The sequence below is a fragment of the Epinephelus moara genome, chromosome 21 (genome assembly GCF_006386435.1).
Source record: "Epinephelus moara isolate mb chromosome 21, YSFRI_EMoa_1.0, whole genome shotgun sequence".
Lineage (NCBI taxonomy): Eukaryota > Metazoa > Chordata > Actinopteri > Perciformes > Serranidae > Epinephelus > Epinephelus moara.
Genome location: NC_065526.1, coordinates 32,048,633 through 32,068,968, shown reverse-complemented (window position 1 = coordinate 32,068,968; position 20,336 = coordinate 32,048,633). Strand labels below are relative to the sequence as shown.

At 41.9% G+C, this 20,336-nt stretch overlaps 1 protein-coding gene across 5 annotated transcripts in view; it reads left to right on the top strand.

Annotated features, from left to right (window-relative positions):
• The window catches only part of carmil3 (capping protein regulator and myosin 1 linker 3), a 119,387-nt gene that overhangs the window by 22,073 nt on the left and 76,978 nt on the right, over positions 1-20,336 (top strand). For all 5 annotated transcript variants that reach the window (XM_050033331.1, XM_050033330.1, XM_050033332.1 and 2 more), the window contains exons 4-11: positions 239-298; positions 389-510; positions 4,532-4,626; positions 5,070-5,140; positions 5,315-5,388; positions 13,309-13,384; positions 16,302-16,390; positions 18,294-18,388. In XM_050033331.1, the coding sequence (XP_049889288.1) occupies positions 239-298; positions 389-510; positions 4,532-4,626; positions 5,070-5,140; positions 5,315-5,388; positions 13,309-13,384; positions 16,302-16,390; positions 18,294-18,388 (682 nt within the window). The remainder of the gene's footprint in view (positions 1-238; positions 299-388; positions 511-4,531; positions 4,627-5,069; positions 5,141-5,314; positions 5,389-13,308; positions 13,385-16,301; positions 16,391-18,293; positions 18,389-20,336) is intronic.

Sequence of the window (20,336 nt, the reverse complement as noted above, 5' to 3'; positions counted from 1 at the left end):
TCTCACTGCTCGCGTTTCTTACCCATCTGACTTCTTTTAAGTGATTTCGCTGCGTTCCCAGATCTCAGCAGTTACTGTGGTGGGTACAATATTATTTAGATAAGAAGAAATGGCCAAAACTAAAAAAATAAGATCCACATTTGTAAGAGGATGTAATTAGCCTGTAAAGATGATGTAAAATAGCAATTTTGATAAAGTGTCAGTGTGGACCACAGTGATGTTTCTCTGCTGTTTTCAGATGGAGGTCACCTTCAACTTCCTGGAAATCCGGGCGATGAACACCTACCCAGAACACCAGGTGACACATTGAAATTCAAAATGTTTTCCTGCTGTTTGAAACTCTCAAAGCATCATCAATTATTACTATTGAAAAACTATCCATATACAGGTTGTCATCGATACAGACAAGACCACCTACTCGCTGAGACTACAGACCCAGGACCAGCTGGATCACATGGTCAGCCACATCAACTACGCCCTCTCCCGAGTCTTCAACAACTCCATTTATGCGTAAGCATCTCCAAGCATCCTCGCCTGGAGCAGAGAAACAAGTCTTTCTGTTTTTGTGTTGTATGCGCTGAGGAGCGAAGACAAGTTGGCCGACGTTAACAGCACTCGACAGTGCGTTGGCAAGTTGGCAGCTTCACTTTCGGGCAGCTTTCCTCTTCAGCAGCCAAATGCATTCTTGTATTGCTGTAGTTTGCATCCAACCCATTTCTGTGTCACAGTAGACTTTAACACCCAGCAATCAGTGGGATTAAATCAGCCAGCTGACACTGAGTAGGCCGTTACCTGAAGGCATTGTGTTGGCTCTATTTTTTTTCTTTTTCAAAGCAGCTTATTTAGTATAAGCAATGAGCAGCAGAACACACAGCCACTGACGGAGCAAAGGCCATTCTTACACAGTTGAAAATCCTGAAGTGTGTATATGTCCTCTGCACTCTCTGAAGAGGGAAGCACAGAGGACACACTTAAGAAAAGCCTGGATGGAGTTAAGTTCAAGCCCTAGAAATTTTTGTCCCATGATCATGTGAATGTATGGGTGAGCAGGCAAGCAAGGCAGAGTGTATTCCCCCCTCTCTTGGGTCTCATTTACAATTTCTGAGAGCAATGGGATTGACTGTGCTCCGACTATTGACCTGCACAAGGCTATCTCTGCACTCTATCATCTTTTAGAATGGCTCTTTTCCATTAGGGCCACTGCAGATGATTGCTTCCAGTGAGAACATTTAAGGAGAATAAAGAGAGAGGGGAGGACATAGGGAGGGAAGTTGTTGTGGGTTTGATTGTGCAGCCTTGTAACTGATTGGTGCCGCTGTATTGAAGTACATAATGCAGATAGCATCAAGATAGTAGGCACATACACACGCGCTCCAGGGGCGGATGATGATTGTCGAGATAAGGTGGGGATTAAGGTCACGGATGTGGTTAGGTGTTGTGTGTGATTCGTTGACAAATGGGATTAAGGATGGTGTGTGTTGAATGCAACAGTATAGTAGTGTAATCCTATCAAAAAGCCAAAGCAGGTAGAGCACAGTATTATGTGCCATCACAGTATTTACTTTGTGATCCTGATCCTTAGTGTTTTCTGCTTACTGGATGCTTTTTGTCAAAGAAATATCTGAGAGAAAACAACCGGCAAGCAGAGGAATATGATTGTTTTTAATGTAATTGCAGCGTGGAGCTTTAGAAAGCATCCCAGGGATCCAATTTTACAGTTTACGTGTTATTTATTCACCACCAAAGCAATGTCATAAGCAGTTTCGACATTGCAGACATTCACTTTCCATCTTAACTCTGACTTCAGCAGCTATAATCAATGAAAAACAAGTTGCTGCAAATTAGCATCTCGCAGCAAATAAGACAGTGTTTTCACTGTGGAAATATGATGCTGCTGTGTTTCATTTAGTAGGCATAGGCGTCACTAGGATCTGAATCATTTTAAGTCAAATACTATAGTTTTATTTACTAAGTTGTCAGGGATTGTATACCAATGTCTTGCAGGAATGGTGCTAGCAGGGAGTGGGAGAATTATACTCAGTTTAATCACACCCAGAAGCAGCCTTGTGCCAGTGTGCCACCATCTCTTGGGCACTGAAATGCTCCACCTATACAGCTGGGAGTTTAGTGCCTGGCTTAAGGGCAAAAGCAGCTAAGGGAGGGGGAAGCATAATATTTACCATCCACTTTTCCCCCAACCTGTAATTGGGACCAGCAGCTCTCTAATCACAACATGGGTTCTCAAAAGTCAAGGAAAGTGGCCCTCCTGAAATTGTAGATAATGAAGATGATACATTTTCAGCTAGCAGCGTGGCTCCAGGGATGGCAGTGTCACTCTGTCGGTTGGTCCACCACTTTGGTTCAGGCTGAAATATTATGAAAGTCATTATGAGTTTCCTCTGGGTCCAATGAATGTCTCCACAAAGTTTAATGGCAAATCATGATATAACTTTTAGATTATTTCAGTCTGGGCTTAAGAAGTGTTGCCATTTGCGGTAGGGCTGCACAATTAATTGAATGTTAATCTCAATCACGATTTTGGGTCCCCATAATTGACAGTCCCCACAAAATGAACATGATCGACTGCGATATTGAGGTTTAAAATGTGTGCTCCACTCATAGAAAACTCTTCTGCATATCAAATCAAGTGCTCCCCAAACCACCAGCCATGGCAGTTGTCATGCAGCAACAGCCTGTGGAAAACTTCCGTGAATGTTGAGACTGCAGCCAAGAGTAGAGGAGTGTTCAACGGAGAGCAGACAGGCAAAATGAAAATTAGATGTCTGGGGCAGAAGGTGAGGAGTTCCCTTGAAACGGATTGTCATCTGTTGTTCCGAGGTGTTTCGAATTTAGGGCCAGTGTTAAGCAAGAACAAATCATATGGAAAGAGTACACTAGACTAAAGCCTACTTCACATTACATGATTTTCACCCCGATTTTGCGTCGTGGTGACTATTGTAATCTTTTGAGTGTTCATACCTGGTGACATGTGTTTCTGTCATCGGGAGTCTCGCCAACTACGTTACAACCTGTGTGTGCACACCACAAGATTTCTCCACCGAGCCCTCGCCGACAGAGCCCCAGATAACGCGGTGACGTCACAAAAATTGGAGACAACACGTCGTAAAGGCATGGATATTCTTTATTATAATGGGTCCAAACACAACGCGCTCCCTGTGATCCTGTGGATGCCGCCATTGTTGTTGTTGCTTGCCAGCCGGCTTGTCGTTGTTGCCACATCTTGGGAGAGAAACAAGCAACCAGGGCTATGGAAACAAGCACAAAAGAAGCGACTGCAGTCCGACATATTATCATGCGTTTAAATAACTTATTAGACGGATATATATAGAGAATGGTGACATTTAGAGAGCAAGCCCAAATAAGCAACTCCACTTTAGAAACAAGCCCAAAGTCGCGGCTAATAAGTGGACCTGGTAAGTGGCAACCCTGTGGCTTGTCCTCCTCACATTTCTTCCGTCCTCCTGCGTGCTGACAGGGGACGTATTCCGCCTCTCATTGGCTGATGCTCTTTGTCAGTCGTGTCAAACTTCTCCAGTTTTCTAGCATGCCAGATATCCAGTCCCAGTCCCAGACGAGGGGGCGACTAGCTCGTAGGCTTGTTCACACAGGAGGACCCGTCGTGGCAGACTATCTGCCGACTCACCTCCGACCCAAGGTGGCTCTCAAGATCCTCTGCAACGTCAAAATTGCGGTGAAAATCGCGTAATGTGAAGTAGGCTTAACTTGCTCAACCACCTGAAAAAAAAAACACTACAAACAGTAGTACAATGAACGCTTGCAGACAGAGAAGACTTATGTCACCTCGCTGAATCCCCATCCTTGTCCGTCGTTAGCTCAGACATCCCTAACTGCATTACCAATGCAATCGTATTCCATTTAGTCAAAGATGTGTTTCCAATAAACACTTTTATTTATATGTTATCTCTTTGAGATGCACTGAATTCAGGTGAAGAAGAACCCTATTTTAAGTACTGTAGTGATGCAAAGATTTGTTAATTAGCACAATGTGAAAGTGAAAGCAGTGCTCTGTTGATTTTATTTTGGGTAAAGAGTTCTGGTACATTTTTATTTTTTTCTAGGAGATGCACTGTCCATAAGGACCACTCTTATTTTGATGCAAAGATTTGTACATTAGCAGGAATTTATCACAACATGGAAATGACAGCATTGCTCTGTTTATTTAAATTTTAATGTGCAATACAAATGTTTTGTCCCTAATATCAATGAATAATCATCATAAGTTATGATTTCAGTATTGATCAGAGGAACCGTGATTCTTATTTTGGCCATAATTGTGCAGACCTAGTATGTGGCACAGGTTGCATGTTATCATTACTGTAGCAGGCACTTCTTTACAAATCAATGAAGAGACTGCCACAGTGATCATTTTAGCATGCTGAAATTAGCAATTAGCTCAAAGCACCACTACGCCTACAACTTTATGGACACAGTAGCGTGGTTGTAGACTCGTGTCTTATTTGGACCTGTACTCTTCCTCTTTGTCTTTCAGTCCTCCTATTTGTCGAGCAGAGGGAGACATAACCGAAGGAAGTCACAAGTTTTCACCAAACTCTGAATCGTCATTAGAGCCCCAGAAAACATGTGGTGAGTCTCTAATGTTTCTGGCTACATGGCACAAATGCTTTCAGACACACACAGTTGTGCTGCAGAGTCTGTCCACTCGCTGACTCACTGACTCACACCAAGTCATGTTGGAGACTCATCCTTAAGTGGGTCAGAAGACCGAAGTTGCTGGATGCACTCCCTTTCTGCTAGTAATCCCGTTAATCTACAAGAAGTGCTCTTTCATGCTGCAATACTTTCATCTCACCTCAATATTTACCGCTAATCTCTTGCTCTCTCTGCTGATTATCTGTGTCTTGCTCTTTCTGACTTCCTCTTTCATCTCTGGCCTGCACTCTTTCTCCTTCTCATTCATACATACGTCCTCTTCCTTGCTTTATTCTGTCCTTGCCATTTCTGGCATTGCCATTTCTGTTATGGTCTGGTGTGGATTGATTTGTTGTCTTCTCCTCTTGCCCTTTCAGGAGGTTTTTCTGAAACCTATGCAGCTCTTTGTGACTACAATGGAATTGGCTGCAAAGAAGAAGTGCAGTGGGTGAGGACACGATATAAGCTGTGAAAAGCAACTTCTGTTTGTTGCGTTGTTTAAGAAACTGCTGTATTTTCAACAACTGAGAAAACGAGGGTCTTTTTAAAGTTACTGACCCTTTTCTCCTCCACTCTCTCTTTTCTCTCATCCTTTCTCTCTTTCTCCCCTCCTTTGTTCCAGGATGTCGACACCATCTACCACTCTCAGGACAACAGGGAGTTCAATTTGCTGGATTTCAGCCATCTTGACAGCAGGTGACATAGTTTTTTGACATTTTAACCACACAGCATGCACTGATTGGAAAAACACAATTAACTTATGCCAGACTTAGACTGTAGCAGCATTCAGTGCAGTCGGAGTGCGTGTGTATTGGCTCTGTACTTCAGCACATTAGATTTGAAATAAAGCAGTGAAAATGAGAGTAAAGTGCCGACTGTCAGCATTAATTTGAGGATGTTTACTGTACATCAGCGGGCATCTGGGGTACAGAAAGTAATTGGACAACACAAACTCATTATATTTGATATTTGTCAGTTCTGTTGCAGTCAATGGGTGGCTGTCTGTAACCCACAGACATCAGCAGACATTTTGGCACAGTCCTTTGTGATGATTTGCCAAAACGTTACTGCAGCCATCTTTAATTGTTTCCTGTTTTTAACTTCAGTGTTCAGAAAGTGAAACACCGACTTAGCTGCATTGTTTTGGTGCTTGACTTTGCCTTAAGAATATTCCACCGGCTGGCTCAATGTAGATGTGATTCCTTTACAAGTTTAATGATGGGTATGAATATGTACATATTTAAGTTTAGATGCTGGGCACAAGATGTCGCCCACTTCACTGAAAAGTCCATTCTCAGTGTATTTGAATGGGGGTTTCACATCATTCGTGTGTAAGTTGCATACTGGGACCATGATTGGCCCCAAACCAGTAGAGATAACACAAAATCCTGTTCCTACATACACAGATTTAAGGCAAGCTCAGAGAACTCTTCAGCTGAGACATTTTTTAACAGCCCTCTAGTGTCATTCTGCACAGTGAAGCTTAAAATTCTAATTGATGTAACAATAATTGAAACACATTTTTAGTGGAGGGGGACCCATTTTGGAAAAAGTTTTGGCTTGCCTTTTTAAGTAGAGATGCACCGATTTATTGGCTGAACAGCAGTATCGGCTGATATTCGCCTCGGTTGATTGCCATCAACCTAACTAAGAGGACATTCACAGTGGTGATGGCCAATGTCTACCTGCTGTGTCACATCAGTTTTGCACTGGCTAAATGTTGTCAGTTATTTGCGGTTGGACTCAGACAACAGTAGCTAGCGTACCCAGCTGTTCCTTCAGTGAAGGCTCCACTGGCTGGACCCAAAAGAGGGCAACAGGTGCCATGTACACATGTGGTTTGTTTTCACGTTTGCTTTTAGTGAGCAGCTGTTAAGCTCTTCGTCTCACATCTTGGATGAGAAAAGAAACTGACTGTCAGACTGAGCTGCAGCAAGGCAGAGATGCCTAATTTTGTAAAGAGAAACATAAGTCTTACCAAGATGTAAGCTATGGGGTACAGGGATTTTTTTTCCCTTTTTTCATTAATATTTGTAAGAGGAGGTGCACTGTACGATAAACTGAAAACAACAACAACAAAAACTATCAGTATTGGCACTGGCTATTGGCCAAATTGTTTTCTTAAACATTGGTATCATCCCAATCAGTGCATTCCTCTTTTTAAGTAGTGGCCAATCAATTTCACCTTTCCCACACAGGTTATTTGTAGGAGCAGAAACTGGTCTATAGGTTCTGGAATAAGGGTGCTCTGCTCTTCTTTTATTAATGCAATGTCCCCAGCAATGCAAAATAGACTGTACCCTCTTGCTGCAAGGCTAATACCAGGGAAACCTATTGTTATCCACTGTACATGCACAAGCATTTTGAAATGAAACACTCTATGGACCAGAGTTATTTTCCTTGGCCTATCACAGTTGGCTGAAAGTGTTGTAAAATCGTGGAGATAAAAGCAACAGTTTGCAAGCAGTAGTCTCTTGGTGATGGTGTATGTGTACTCCTCATGTTTGGAACATTCCCAGAGCTCTTCACCTTCATCTTGCAAGGCGTCTGTATTGCATGAGTCATGTCAAACTAATTCCTCCCTGGGAATTATTCAAATTAGAATGTGCCCAAAGGCGTCACTACAGTGTGTAAATGCAATACACAGTCCTGGAGCTACACTATGCTCTTGTGGCACAGATCCTAGCGAGGGGGAGCTGTCACGTTCCAAACAATGTACATAAATACATCTTTGTAATCGGTAAATTGATTTAGAATTTTAGAGGGCAAGAAATGCAATTTTTTCCACCCCTACACACAGGACATTGACAGGAAAGGTGCGTGCACATGCTGGACATTGTGTCACACCAAAGTGTTGACTGTCTTCTTTAGTCTTCTTTAATATAGTAATGTAATGTATTCATCCTGCCAATCTGCAGCTTGTTTAGGTAAATTGTAAACAGATGATGAATGCTCCTTTACAGCATTTCTGAGAGTAGCTTCTTAAGGAGTGTTTTCTGCCTCCAGTCTTTGTGCACAGGTCAAGGGACCTGTAACTGAAAATCCATTGGCCATTTTCACTAATAACCCCAGGTGTTGCCAATCAACCAGGACTGAGATGTTTGGGATTGTAACGCCAAATTACCTCTACGTGGTTCGGCACAGCTCAGCTTTACTCAGCTCAGCTTTTGGGTCTTTTCTTGATTTTGTTTTCTACTGCAGATATTACCCCCACAATGTGGTTGGGAATTCTTAGCTGATAGTCATAGCTACACTGCATGAAATTGCTGTGACATCTTCAACACGTTGCAGTGTATTTTCTCGGGGTTTCTTTCAGCAGCAACCAAACAGAGGATCATCAGTGCTTCGTCTTTGACTATGGCATGGTTTTGCTGGCTGCCATTTTTAATGTCTAGGTGGAGTGAATAAAAAAAATTCTGTGGCTGTTGGTGGTAGCTTGGCAATTTAAAATTTGGGGTTTAGTGCAGGCTGTCCCATGTCACGCAAGAAAAGATTGTGCGAACTCCACCTTGGAGTATCGGCTCAGCTTGCTTGAACCATTGACAGAGGTGGTACCAAAGAAATTACCAGGTACCACTCACAACTTTTGCCAAGGGAAAACAAAACAAACAACAAAAAAAACTCAGTTCCAGTAGAATCAAGCCGTGTCGTACAAATGCAACATAATTTGAGCTGAAATTCAGCACGTAAACCTCACAGTCGTTGTTTCATTTCAAATCCATTGTGCTGGAGTACAGACCTTAACAATAAAACAAATCGGTGTCGTGATACTTTTTGACAAGTCTATAGTTTTGAAAGACTCCCCCCCCCCCCCCCCAATTCTGTATCATGATGTTTTGCAAAAATCTTACCCAGACAGCACGACGCATCTCATCATCTGTCAGCCCTCGTCTCATCTGACATCAGAGTGACTGTTTGTCTAACAAGACCCTCCCTGGGTAAAATGTTGAGTGTATTAGTCTGCCTTTCTCTCTCTCTGGCTCACTTGCTGTCCGATGTCTCTGTTCTGTTTTGTTAGAAGTTTGGAAAGATCATAGGAAAGGGGAATGATAAGCTTGTCAGAGGCAGAATCCAGGGCTCGGAAACAGCTGTAAAATGCCATATGTCTTCTCCTCTACCTCCCCGCTGGTATCTTTTTAAGTCTCCCATTTCCTTTTCCAGACATAGTGAGGAAGAATGTACGTGTCGCTTGAGTGCTGCCGATCATAAAAAAATTTGACAGCTGACATGCAAATGGAGCATTCAACCTAGGTTACTTGTCTTTTGTTTAAGGAATGTTTTGTCCTTAGAAAACCCTGAGGCGTTTGGAATTCTTTCCACTTTACTGTGTTAGAAACAACAATCCTGACTGGAGAGGATGCATTCATACTTAAAAATGCATTTCTCATCATGGGAGCAAAGCCTTGCTACGCTGGTAAATCAAAAAGCCATTCTTAGAATGCATGATTGCAGCAGCAACTCATGAATATATTAATGTCTTTCATATTAGAGCCAAAATCACTGCATCGTTGTTGTTTTTTCCTCTGCTATTTTATATAGTGTGATAAAGAGAAAGCATTTGCAGAGGAATGTGCTTGCCCATGCTGTTTTTTAAGATCTTCCTTTGACATATTGTTCCCTCGAGCCCACAATCCAATACTAAAGACTCTCTCCCTCCTAGTCTAGAGTAGTTGTATCAAATTGAAATTGATACAGGAAGCAAAAATTTAACAAATGTACATTGGGAATCACAAAAAAATGTAGGAAAACAATCAGGAAAGGGTGCAAATGACTGGAGAAAGGGTCCAACAATTGGTCTTTCCAGGATCATGTGCCAGAGGCTATTTGTGGTGCATTACTCCCTTTCTCTCCTCCTTGTCCTTCCACATTTCCATCCTCTCGATCTCCCCTGATTGAGTGCATCTCCCGTTACCACGAGCGACAGGGCGATGCTTTTTCCGCTGACTGCTGTCCGTCCAAACATCGTCTCCGCTCATTCCTCCTGACTGAAAGCGGACACCTTTTTCTCTGGCCTTGTCTCATCCTGTTGTTATCCACTTCCTGTTTTTTTCTCCTCTTTCATTCTCCTCAGCTCTCCCTTTCTCTGAATCACTCCTGTCCTCACAAACAAACACAGACACACACACTCTGCCTGTCTGTGTTGCTTCTGTCTGGCCACTGCAGGTTGACACGATGCTGCAGAGGGGACTTGGTGTGTGCGAATTTAAGTTAAGGGATTTTGTGCTTGCATATATTTACAGTTGTTTGTTTTGTGTGTTTGTGTGTATGTGTGAGAGAGCGAGAGAAAGAGAGAATTTTTTACGCCTTACTGCCCTAAGAATTTGTCGGGGCAACACTTGGCTTGACAGTCACTCCTCTGTGTGCACAAACATTCACACGCATGCATACTCAATAATAAGTCTGGATGCTGTGTCCAAGTTTTCGCCAACTCTCTGTCTGATTAATTTTCTTCTGTTACTGAAGCAGGACAAAAGCTCCACAACTCACTGCTACCATCTGCCTTACCTGTCACTGTTACAGGACCTGAGTCACAGTCTGTACGGGGTTAGACTGTAGCATTGATTTATTACCATACAACATATTGGTACACTTCAAAATCCAACCATCTTCCAAATGGTGATGGTGGTCTTTTGGTTCACCAATCAGACAGATTGCTCTCAAATTTGTTATGAATATTAATAATCCCCAGAGGATGATTCCCAAGGATTTTAGCGCCTTCTGACCTTTCTGACTCCAGTGCTACCAATTAGGTCAGAATATCCGCCTTCCATGGCTAGGATATTCTCACATAGTGCTATGAATATTCATTGTCCCCACAGGATGCATAATGTTTCTGATGACCTCCACTAACCTTTTTGTCTATCACTGCAATGCAAGAAAAATATTTCACTTGTACACAAGAAATATGATAAATCGAATCGGCACATAGCCACGAAATTTGCTGGGCAGATTTATGCTCCTCAGAGGATGAACTCTGTTTATTCTGGACACTTTATGTCCTTCCCTTAACTTTACCCACAAGCTATTTAATAATCTAACAGGCTTATTGCTGTGAAATGTTCTGAGCACAGTCATGCACCCAGTGAGACTTTGATTTGAAGGACCCCTTGACCTTTTCTCCTCCAACATCTCAGGAGAAACTCTCTATCTTCGCCCTGTTCCTTGTAAGGTCTAGGAATATCAACATCACAATTCTCTTTTGTGCATATTGTGGGCTGTAATAAATGTTGGTGCCTTTAGGGTTTGCTCGAAGGTCATATTCAGATGATAATAAAGTTAGTTTTTTTTTCATTATTCCCTGACTGTCGAGCAGCCAGTCAAGACCTGATATGCTCCAAAACGGACATGGATGTGGGCAGCTCATGCCCGCACGCTTTGTTTTAGAACCCTACTGCATGACTGCTCAGATGAACATGTTCACACATGTAGAGTCAGAGCATACAGTCTGTGTAGTCGTGTATTTTGGGTTATATGCAGATGTCTGTGTGGGCAGGTGACTGAATTTGCATCACACTGAACCTTGCAGCCACAGTACAATACTGTATGTGTATGTAATTTCTGCTTAAAGAAACTGACAATTGGAATTTAAATGTACTTTTGAAATACATCAATTATTTATATTGCCCAGAGTTGGATAAGAAGATCCATACCACACTCAGGTCTGTATGGTAAATATGAAATTGTAGGCAGTTAGCTTAGCGTAAAGACCATAAGCTAGCTGGGCTCTGGTGTAAGGGTGACAAATCACACTGCTTCTTATGCTGTGTTCACACTAAGAGAGACACAGTAACAACAGGGCCAGCTACATTTTAAACATGTTGCTCAAGAACTAGTTGACATATTTGTCATACTGGGCTTGTGTGTGTCTGCTACTTGCAAAAAAGCAACTTAACTCAATGTCATCTGAAGTTTGAGGTGAGTGAGAAACTTTTACAGCCAATGCAATGAACGGTTCAGTTATACTTTCACTGCGCCTGGCATTCTGCTGCTACGTCTGTGCCTAGAGTACGCTCTGTGCATTGAGAGTATGGTGCCATAAATAACCGAACGGTATATATATTCCAGTAGCGCTCCTAATGAACGGTACAGAATCAATACGTGGTGGCAGATTTTATTATTGTGGCGGGCCTTTGTAAATAAATAAATGTGTGGGAGACACTGGACTTGTGGTCCTTTGTTGTGTTGCTTGTAGTGTGAACACAGCATAACGCTCAACAATTACTTCCTGGAGTCTTGTTATCCCATGATGTTGCCAGGCAACCAGTGCATACTCTGCTGGCTCCAGGAAGGAAGTGCCTGGCCAAGAAATAGAGTGGTACGTAACCCCCCCACCCTCCCCCCCCCCCCCCCCACCAAAAAAAAAGACACAAGTTAGCTGCCTACCATCTTAATTAAATAATTCTTTAACTCACTTTAAACCTAACCCTTCCCTTGACTTACATCAAATTCTAACCCTGACCCTAAACTTATTTTAATCTAACATAATCAATTTGATTCTAATTTTAATCTAAACATGAGATCCCAGCGTTTAACCCAAACTGATCTGTGTGAAGAAGTTAACAGGGACAGATTGACCCCCTGTACCAGCGTGTCCTCATGTACAAGTACAAGACGACACATACACACCAAAACACCGCATGACTGCGTGTGACATCATAGAGGTCAATTACATGTCCTGCTGTCAAAACATGAATCAACATTCAGTGTTGATGATGAATCCTGACATGTGCATCATCTGCTCTCTCTCACACACACACACACTCAAACACATGGACTCTGCTGCGTCAGTCAGAACGGACTGGTCTGATGGCTGGCATGGTAATGAAAAAGGAACACAGCCTGTAGCCATTTTACTCCTCTGAGATATACTGTAATGTCCTAGCTACTGCAGTTATTGGCAACATGACCCTCCCTGGCTAGATTACACTTTCTCTTCCTCTCTCTTTCACTTTGTATTTTCCTTCTGTCTGGCTATCCTTTCTTCCTCTCTCTGGGCTTATTCTCTTTCTCTGTGCCCCCCTCCCACTCTCTGTGTTGCTGCTTGTTTGTCAGATGATGTATAGCAGGTGTAGCGGCAGTGTGGCTTTAGTTGGGCCTTGGAGGATTCTAAAACTCTCTCTCTCTCTCTCTCTCTCTCTCTTCCCTCTCTTTCTTTCTCCCTCACAAACACAAACAGGATGGTCTGTGGGCTCTGTGCCTGTTTGTGTAGCAGTGGATGTAGCAGCGTTTGAGGTCTGTAGCTGGGATCAAACCGTGGCTTTATTGAATAATCCACTGACCCGGCCATCGATCTTTACATCTTTCACTCTTTTTTTTTCTTATTCTGTGCTTCTCCTCCTCAGCAAGGCTGCAGTATCAGTCATCTTTTAGAAAGCAGCCCTGCCCACAGTGTACTCCCTGTCACAATGATGAACTGTTTTTTTTTTTTTTACCAAACGGGGAGAAAAGAAAAAGTTTGGCCCACGATAATGTGAATTTATGGATCAATGACATCAAATGGTTTTGAGCAGATGGAGTTTGCTAATTTAAAGAGTTTAATTTTATCTCTAATATGTGTGTGTGTGTGTGTGTGTGTGTGTTTGTGTGTGTGTGTGTGCGTGCGTGTCTCCATTTCAGGGACTTGGCGGTGATCGTGGCAGCCATTGCGTACAACACCTGGTTCACCAAGCTGTACTGCAAAGACATGCGCATAGTAACTATCTATTTTTTTTTTTATCTTCCTTACTTATAATACTTCTTGCCAGAGCTAGACCACAAATCAGTTTTCATTTTTTAGTTTTCCTCTCTTAATATTTACTCTGCTGTCTTGTGTGTACATTTATTCCACTGAAACATCTTTTTTTATCTGCTCATTCGGCCGACTGCCATCCAAATGTGTAGAAAGAAATTATGATTCTGTGATTGGTTAGCATTTTCTAAGTCAACTTGAATTAATTTTCTGTTGGTTTGGAACAATACATCATGTACCTAAAGCCTCACTAAAATGTTGTTTAATCTCTTGAGATTATGTATTGAATGAAAATCAAGTAAAGAAAAGCAAAATTGAAAGAGGAGGAAGAAGAGAGAAGCATGCCTCAGCATAGATTTATGTACCTTTTTATAACATGATGTGAATTTTTAGTAAGTATTCATAATATACATTAGAGTAAGTGATATCCATCTGAGGTGAACTACATGAAAACAGTCAAAAAAATAAATATTTTTTGAAGGGTATTAGAATAAGTGTATTGGTCATTAAAACACCTCAATACTTGGTTTTGAATTTTTAAGATGCCCTGTGGAATTTTCTTGAAAACAAACAAAAGCTGTTGTAGTCATTATTCACCAAAACACTGTGTGTATCCTTGTAGTTAAACAAACTCATCCAGTGCCTTCCCTTCCCCTTCAAACATTTGTGAGGCTGAATTAATGTTTAAATCCTGCATTGATTACATCCAGGTTTACGAGCTAGCAGTCTTTTTCACTGCTTTTACAGGCACATTGTTTGCTTCATTGCAAGGTACTGCCACCACCTGTGGATTAGTGGAGCAGAATTAAAACAGCGTCAGGAACATATATCATATCAGCCATATGCTCATATGTGGAATTTGGCATATATATATTTTTCTAGAAAATGAGATATTTTCTGTCCCGGGAGCTGAAGCACACTATCCCAGGAATCCTGGGAAATTGTTATTAAGGTAGTGTTGTTCCAGAAATGCCTCCGACACTGCCTAAAATGCTGGATTGAATATTGGTTTGTACTAGGGCATTAAGTCGAGTCGAGTCGACAAGTCATTTGATGACGTCATCACATTGACACGGCGGAGGAAAGTGAAGTATCTCCACACATGTGATGTGTGTCTGTCAAGGCCCGAACATACTAGGGCGGAACGTACGCGTAACGGACTCTGCGGAGGTCCACGCGGACTCAAAGCGGACTTCCGCAAGCCCTGTGCGCGCAAAGCTCAGATTTTACGACTGTGCGGACTGCGCTCGCACCACGCACCAGTGACTGCTCGGCATGTATTTTTCACATCGCGGGGATTTTTCACGGGGGAAAGAGAGAGAGAGAGAGAGAGAGAGAGAGAGAGAGAGAGAGAGAGAGAGAGAGAGACTGCCTGCCTGCCTGCCTGCCTGCCTGCCTGCCTGCCTCCCTCCCTCCCTCCTGGGGGGTGTCGACTTGTGCCACTGACGTCGACAAATCGACTTTTCTGTTAATGCCCTAGTTTGTACCAGTCTGATTTTACGTAATTTAGTATTAAACTTTCACACCAGATAAAATAACACTTCATCCATCAAATCAACTCTAGAAATCTGCATCAGGAGGGAAAAAATGAAATGTCTTACTTCAGCTACAATCACAACTCAGTGGTCATATTTCAAACAACACTGAATGCAGTAAGAAGAAATATACACCTATGGGTTCCAAACCTGAATTGGTTAGTGTATTATTTTGGTGGTATGAATAATTAGTAATGCAAAAAACCCGCCACTTAACGTTAACGAAGGAACTGGAGTATTAGGTTAAACATAGCAGTGCAATGTGAGTACAGTGTAGGCAATTGAAGTGCAATTGAAAAAAAACAAAAACAAAACAACTCTGGTTTAGGATATTTGTCAGTGAATAAATGCTACAACTCCTAAAATCCCAAGCCAAGTTACTGTGTCTTGTTTGCCACCTACATATTAATTTGAAGGGGGTTAAGTTACCAAGCAACGTTAGTGAGCACAGTCAGCTTCTCACTGGAGCTTGACAAGGCTAACTGAGGGTGGACTGTTCAGGCCAAAACACACTAGCAGCAAACGCTGTTGGTTAAAAAATACACCCCTATTATTTTCGATGTACAACCCCACACCGGCTGCAGCTAGACGAGTGGCGGTGCTCCTGGGTGCGCTGCCCTGCAGCACTTTATGCCACTGTCCTATTTCCATCTTCACCATCCCCAGAATTAAATGCATTTTTCCCCCACTGGCTCTCTGCTTGTACATACCAGCTCCCATACCAGCTCTTTTTCTCTGCTCCTGTGGCAGCTCGACTCTTCTCCACACCATGGATGTATAGAGAGAACTCGAGAAATATTCTGAGCTAAATGATTAATTTGGGGCTTTCCACACATGATTTTAGGCTAACTCAGTGGTGGAAGAGCTACAGCTGAACATCCTTTGTTATTGAGATTTATTTAGAATTTAACACAAAAACTCCACAACTGGTGTCTGATTTTGTATCAGATCTTGATAAATTCTAGCTGGTACATGGAAGTACATGACATCTCATTTTTCCTGCTGAGTCCGCCCACCTCAGACCAGGGAGAAGAGCACAGAGAAAACAAGAAGTACAGCAATCTCTTGTGTCAAATTCTCACATTGTTCTTGCCTTTGCAGAAAGTCTTGTGTTTATGTAAGAGTACATTGTAGGTTGTGTCCCTTATTTTGGCTCCCACATTGAATTCATAAGTCTGTAGCTTTCGTCTGTACATAAGGCTACTTAATTTGATTTTTACTAAACATAATCAGTTTTCTGTTGCTTCTGATTACTGCTTGCTCTTCACTGTCCCTGCCTTTACTCTTCTTCAGTTTGAAACTTTTGGTCACAAGCCAATGTATTGTTTTGTTTTGCTTGTCTCCAGGGGTCGGAGGTGGTGGACCAGGTCCTGCACACAGTCAGCAAGTCCAACAGTCTGGAGGAGCTCACTCTGGAGAATGCAGGACTGAAATCGTAGGTTTCCTCTTCCCTGACAGTATCAGCCCTGCCTGTCACCTCTCTGTTAATCTAATTTCCTCTCCCTTTCTTCCTCTCCTCACGCCCTCACCTCTCAAACACTCCTCCACCTCTCCTTTTTTGTCCTTTCTACTCACTTGTCTTTTCTCTCCCCTCTCTTTTTCTTCTTTGCTTGTATTATCTCTTCTCACTTCCATCTCTTTCATCTCACCTCCTCACCTTAGCTCATCTCACCTCCCCGCCCTCCTCCCCTCCTCTGCTGTCGTAACCTTTCCAATCCTGTCTCTGCTCTTTTCTCTCTCTCTTACCTCTCTTAACCTCCACTTTTTCATCTAATAAAGGTCCCTCCTGTCTGCCTTTGGCAGGTGTATTGTTTCCCCACCGAAACATTAGTGAAATTTTGGGCTTCACCTGGCAAGACTTTTCACCTTCTATGCATGGCTAGTATCATTTAGCAGAGCAGTTTCCTTATTTAGTATTAATTGAGATGAATTGGCTGCCTCGAGGCAAGATGATTTACTGCAGCATAATGATGAGGTTACCAAGTTTTTATACTTTCCCTGTGTTAAATCATTTCCAATAGAGAGGGCAATTATGAGAGGCTCTCCACAAGCACTGCACCAAACACACACAGTGAAGCAAAAAATACCAAGATACTGTATACCATGTAAGATACTTAAACAGTACGGTATATGAATGAAAAGTTTGACTTAAGACTCTCACTGAAATACACGTTTATCTTATGTCACTTTAAATGCATGTTTTAAAAGGTTTAAAGGGATTTGCAGGCACAAATGTGAAATTACAGCACAGTCTTGGAGGAGATTTTTTTTCTGAAGTGAAGGGGGTTTCCTTCCAAATCAGTCTTTGTCAACTACAGTGAATTATGTTCTGAATGTGAAGAAGCTGCCTTAATTGATTTTTTGTCCACTTTAGGGCAGTGGAGCAGTCTGTAAACAAAACAGTGATGCATTAGAATATCCTAAAGTTGTTGTGGCTAAATAATTAGCAAACAATTGCCTATTATACATCTAACAGACGCAACATAGGCATTTTAGTCTCCACTAGCTCCTGAGGGATATATCTGGCTCTACAGCTACTAAATGCGACATTGTATTCACCATCTAGTCACAGACTTTGCCTTGAGAGCGACAAGAGTGAACCAAAACAGTAAATTTTCAGGCTGCAAAACCAAAACAATGCAGTGAAAGACACTAAAACGCCCCATAGAGCATGCATACGAAGCTTACATATAATGTGGAAGGCCCCCCCTTCAAACTAAATTAATAAAACCGCCATTGTAAGGCTGTGTATCTTTTGAAGAGTTTTGATAATAGTGCCAATACGATACTAGAGTATCAAGACACTTTTTTTGTATGAACCCTTCAAATGAATTAGAAAACTAGCAACAAAAAAAACAGCAAAATAATTTCAGGAGAACCTTGTCCAAGACTATGTGAACAAGATTTGACCCTCATCAAGCATTTACTGGAATTTTTCTGTATTTTTGATACTTTTTTTTGGGACATTTTTCCAATACAAAGTACTTTGTTAATTCCCAGCTCTACACCATCTTCCAGTCCCTGGTCATACAGGTTTCATTATTGTCCATTAAAAAGAAAAGACTCAACTGTAGGTGTGCTTTTTAAAATCAACATCCTTTACATTCTACCTTTACAATACAATTGTGCCTACATTAAATGAACATTTCTGCCAAGGGACAATACTGCTGCTTGAGTGGGATATTTTACAGTCATCACCAAGAGGTGTAATGGTGAAACTTTATCAGGTACATTCAAGTGAATTGGGGAAATCTCTCCAGTGGATTCATCCAGTTTTTGGGATCAGTATTGAATTTTTACAGGAAGTTTAATTATCCTTTTTAACATTTTCTCTCCAGGGATTTTCCGCAGAAGATGGCGTCTGCACTGTCGGAGAACCCAGCTTCTGTGATTCATTCCCTCAACCTGGCTCATAACACACTAGACAACCAAGGTACCGGCCTGGACTCTGTGAACTCTCTCCCTCCTACTGCTGTCTCTCTCAGGGCGCCACTGATTGTTCTTTTGCTTTTACTTCGCCGGCGCTTTTGTTTGCTCTCAAAGAATTCAAAATCAATGTCTCTCCACACAGAACCTTTATTTTCTTTGTTTCTCTTTGTTTCTCTCTTTTCCTCTCTCATCTATCTTTCATGCTACATATCTATGAAAGGTCCTCCTCTTTAGAGAAATGCTTTTATTTTTTCAGTCTCGCCCACAGCTCACCTCGCAGACTGAACCTCTTAGTATGATCACTCCATGCACTTATATAGAGAAACGTACATTTTAATTTTGTGTGCGTCTGTCACTGGTGTAAAATATTCACCACTATACACCTTTCTCTCCCTCTGCCTATTTCACACTTGCGATGGTGTGTGTATGTGTGTGTACGTGTTATCGTATGCCAGGGTCAGGCTTTGCATGCATGCCAGTATCACTCATTAGCTAATTTCTGTCCTCCTGTTTGTCACTTCCACTCGCTTCAATAGATTCTTTGTGCTCACACTTGCCACCCTCTGAGTGTGTGTGTTTGTGTATGTGTTTGTGTGTATTGACAGTATATAGCCTTGACCACCATCACAATAATACCCATAATCACAATAAAGAATGACCTTCAGTGCTGTTCACAATGATTGCAATGTTCCTTATGCCTTTAATGGCAGTAAGAGTTCTGTGCATACACATTCCTGCGAGAACAAGGAAACAAAGTTTAGCACTACAAAAGACAAAAAAAAAGAAAACAAACCCATTCCATTTTTAATAAAGCCGAGCCTTTCATATTATTATCGTCATGGCTGCAGTGTGTTTTATCAAATTGCTGAGCTGGAACTAGGTGTTATGCAATCTGGCTTGGCGCATGATATTTATATGGGTTTGTTTCTGCACTGGGTATGTGGGAGAAAGTGAGATTGTAAAGTATGTTGGTGTGATGTTTTTTTATAGCTGTAGTATACTTGTGGGTATAGCTTGTATATGTGTGTTTTGGAGGGGGTGTATTGAGAGAGGTCGCATTTTAACTTGACGCTATGTGGCAAAGCTCTGTGTGGGCTCATAACTCTAAACGTGAATGGGTGTAGGGCTGTAAGTAATTATTATTATTGACTGTGTCAGCTATTTTCCTGACTAACTGATTCATTGTTTGGTGTGTTAATAACACAAAACAATCAAGAATTTCCGGCACATTTTCCCAGAGCTTAAATGCAGTGTCTTCACATTGCTGGTTTTGTCCAACCAACATTCCAAAATCCAAAGATTTTCAGTTTTCCATCACCTCTTCCATCTCCTTTTACTTTAAGGAGCAATGCAAAAGATTTAGGGGGTTTTAGTAGCATCAAGTGGTGAGGATTGCAGATGTCAACCAGCTGGAACCTCTCCCAATTAGAAGTACTTCATTTTTCAAGTTTTTACATGGAGCCGAAATATCTGCAGCGGTCTCTAAAACAAATGGACCGGGTGATTTAAATTGGTAACAACACTGAATAAAGCAGTTTCGCATTACAGAACAGTGTTTCTCCAACGCTGTTCAACACGTCGCAGATGGGCTGCTAGCCAAGCATCTGCTAATGTGTGCTCATCTATTTTCTCTGATGACTTAAGATCCAGACATTCAGGAGATTTTGATCGGGAGCCGATTTATCAGCAGGTCTCTTTCTCTCCAAAACAAACGGACCAGGGGCCTCATTTATAAAGCTTGCTTACGCACAAAACAGGCCTTGAAAGTGGTGTACGCCACTTCCCACGCAAAGGTTGTGATTTATAAAAATAAACTTGGCGGGAGAATGTGCGCACCTGTAAGCAAACTCTGAGTCATGCGTGCGCACATTTTGGAAGACACTGGGAAGTGGCAACGCAGACGACGAGGTGGAGAAGTGGAGTCAAATTTTTATTGAAGTCTCACACAAATT